General features: G+C 50.2%; 1 protein-coding gene across 1 annotated transcript; it reads left to right on the top strand.

Annotated features, from left to right (window-relative positions):
- The first annotated feature begins 857 nt into the window (after nt 1-857).
- On the top strand, nt 858-1,901 carry LOC117940212 (anion exchange protein 2-like). The gene is made up of 3 exons (XM_034865565.1): nt 858-911; nt 1,124-1,283; nt 1,512-1,901. The coding sequence occupies exons 1-3, from the start codon at nt 858-860 to the stop codon at nt 1,760-1,762; spliced, it is 465 nt and encodes a 154-aa protein (XP_034721456.1). The 3' UTR covers nt 1,763-1,901.
- Nucleotides 1,902-2,264: the final 363 nt, after the last annotated feature.

The raw sequence follows: 2,264 nt of genomic DNA, 5'->3' as shown, positions 1-2,264 counted from the left end.
GTCTCCCTGTCTCCCTGTCTGTCTCCCTGCCTGTCTGTCTCCCTGCCTGTCTGTCTCCCTCCCTGTCTGTCTCCCTCCGTGTTTGTCTCCCTCCCTGTCTCCCTGTCTCCCTGTCTCACTGTCTGTCTCCCTGCCTGTCTCCCTGCCTGTCTGTCTCCCTGTCTGTCTCCCTGTCTGTCTGTCTCCCTGTCTGTCTCCCTGCCTGTCTCCCTCCCTGTCTGTCTCCCTGTCTGTCTGTCTCCCTGTCTCCCTGTCTGTCTCCCTGCCTGTCTCCCTCCCTGCCTGTCTCCCTCCCCTGTCTGTCTCCGTGTCTGTCTCCCTCCCTGCCTGTCTGTCTCCCTGCCTGTCTGTCTCTCTGTATAAATGCTATGTCAGTGATACCTGATGTGCTGACTCACTGTCCTCTGCATCTCTGTGAGGTCAGTGTCCCTACAGCACCAGATGGGACAGACTCTATGTACTCCATCTACTCTATGTACTCTATGTACTCCATGTACTCCATCTACTCTATGTACTCCATGTACTCCATCTACTCTATGTACTCTATGTACTCCATGTACTCCATCTACTCTATGTACTCTATGTACTCCATGTACTCCCTCTACTCTATGTACTCTATGTACTCCATGTACCCTATTTACTCCAGACTTTAGGGTCTCCTCCAGTGTCTCCTAAAGTGTCTCCTCTCCTCCAGTGTCTCCTCACCTCTAGTGTCCCCTTTCCTCCAGTGTCTCCTCCAGTGTCTCCTCACCTCTAGTGTCCCCTTTCCTCCAGTGTCTCCACTGTTCCAGGTTCTACAGCTGCGCATCAGAGACACCCTGACCCCTGACCCCTGACCTCTGACCTCTGAAGGAGCCATGAACCGTCTCCACGCCTCTCTGTGTCCTCCTGAGTCCGTCGGTCCGTCTCCAGTGAGTCTCAACACTAAGATTATATATTTAAAGATTGTGTATCACAGGTGGGACTGGAACCTTGTCCTCTACGTCGGGGACTAGACCTCCAGGTCTATGTGCGCCCTTTCTACCGCTGGGCCACCCCGGCCGTCACAGCAGGACGTCTCTTATTTATCGTACAGTGAAAACGTTTTTAGTGACGTAGCTGATTGTTTGCCCCCCCCCCCCAGCCTCCGCCTGGTCGCCCCGGCCCCAGTGAGGAGGAAGAAGAAGAAGAAGAAGAGGATCTGAACAGAGCGTTTGATGTTCAGGGTTTCCAGCAGATCCTCCGCCCTGCAGCTCGCAGCCCCCCCGAGAAGCTCCGGGTCTATGACGAGCAGGACTTTGAAGGTGCAACCCCCGAACTCCTCCTTCCTTTAAGATGGAGTCAGACCGGGCTGCAAGACATAATAAGATTACATATATATTTGTATATATATATATATATATATATAGGCCTATATATGTATATATATACATGTATATATATATATATATATATATATATAAATATTTATATAGGTTGTACCATCTTAACCTTGCTGTGATAAATATAAATATCCATTTCCCCCGCTGCAGACCACCGTCACTTCTCCCTTCAAGTCCATCACCCTCTGACCAAACCCCCCCCCGACAGCCGGAGGAAGAGGACCAATGAGGGGAGGAAGGAGCGGAGACGGGGCTCCGCCCCCAGTGCTGCTGGCACCATAGAAGAAGACCGGGAGGACGATGACGGCGAGGAGGAGTGGAGTCATGAAGCCGAGACCCCCAGGTCTTTCCCTCTCTCTGAACTATTCAGTTCTCCTGCAGGGACAACATCTAACATGTAGCTCCTCCCCTTCACAGGGATCCGCCCACTGCCTCGACCAATCAGAGCGCTCTCTCCCCTGGCGCCATCGTGACGGGCGCTGCTGCCGATGACGCCGATGAGGCGGAGACGCTGATGTCTGTCGACCTGGACGGCATCAAGAGTCAGTAAACCTGCTTTTTACTTTAATCCAGAGTCAAAGTCTCAAGAATCTAACCCCCGGTCGAAGGCTTTATATCAGAAATATGGATTTCTTTCAACCAAATTACCCAAAAATAACATGCATGATTCCATACAACATTACTGTCATTTAATATTTTGGGTGATTTATTTAATCTTATAATGGTTTCATACCAGTATCGGGACTAAAACTCTGACGTCTACCCGTCTGAGATCCAACATCCTCTGATCTCAACTAGTCAAAATAATTCATCATTTCTGCCTTTTTAACTAAAAACGAGATTTGCAAAAATCTGAAAAAAACTGCCCAATGGTAGTTTATCCATCTCTGGAGGGGCTGCCCA

The sequence above is a fragment of the Etheostoma cragini genome, unplaced genomic scaffold, assembly GCF_013103735.1.
Source record: "Etheostoma cragini isolate CJK2018 unplaced genomic scaffold, CSU_Ecrag_1.0 ScbMSFa_1932, whole genome shotgun sequence".
Lineage (NCBI taxonomy): Eukaryota > Metazoa > Chordata > Actinopteri > Perciformes > Percidae > Etheostoma > Etheostoma cragini.
This window is presented reverse-complemented; position numbering and strand designations above follow the sequence as displayed.

Excerpts from the sequence above, each read along its gene's own strand:
- LOC117940212 (XM_034865565.1), top strand. The coding sequence starts at position 858 with ATGAACCGTCTCCACGCCTCTCTGTGTCCTCCTGAGTCCGTCGGTCCG. Across the intron at positions 912-1,123 it reads AGTCCGTCGGTCCGTCTCCA|CCTCCGCCTGGTCGCCCCGG; the intron begins GTGAGTCTCAAC and ends CCCCCCCCCCAG. Across the intron at positions 1,284-1,511 it reads TGACGAGCAGGACTTTGAAG|ACCACCGTCACTTCTCCCTT; the intron begins GTGCAACCCCCG and ends CCCCCGCTGCAG.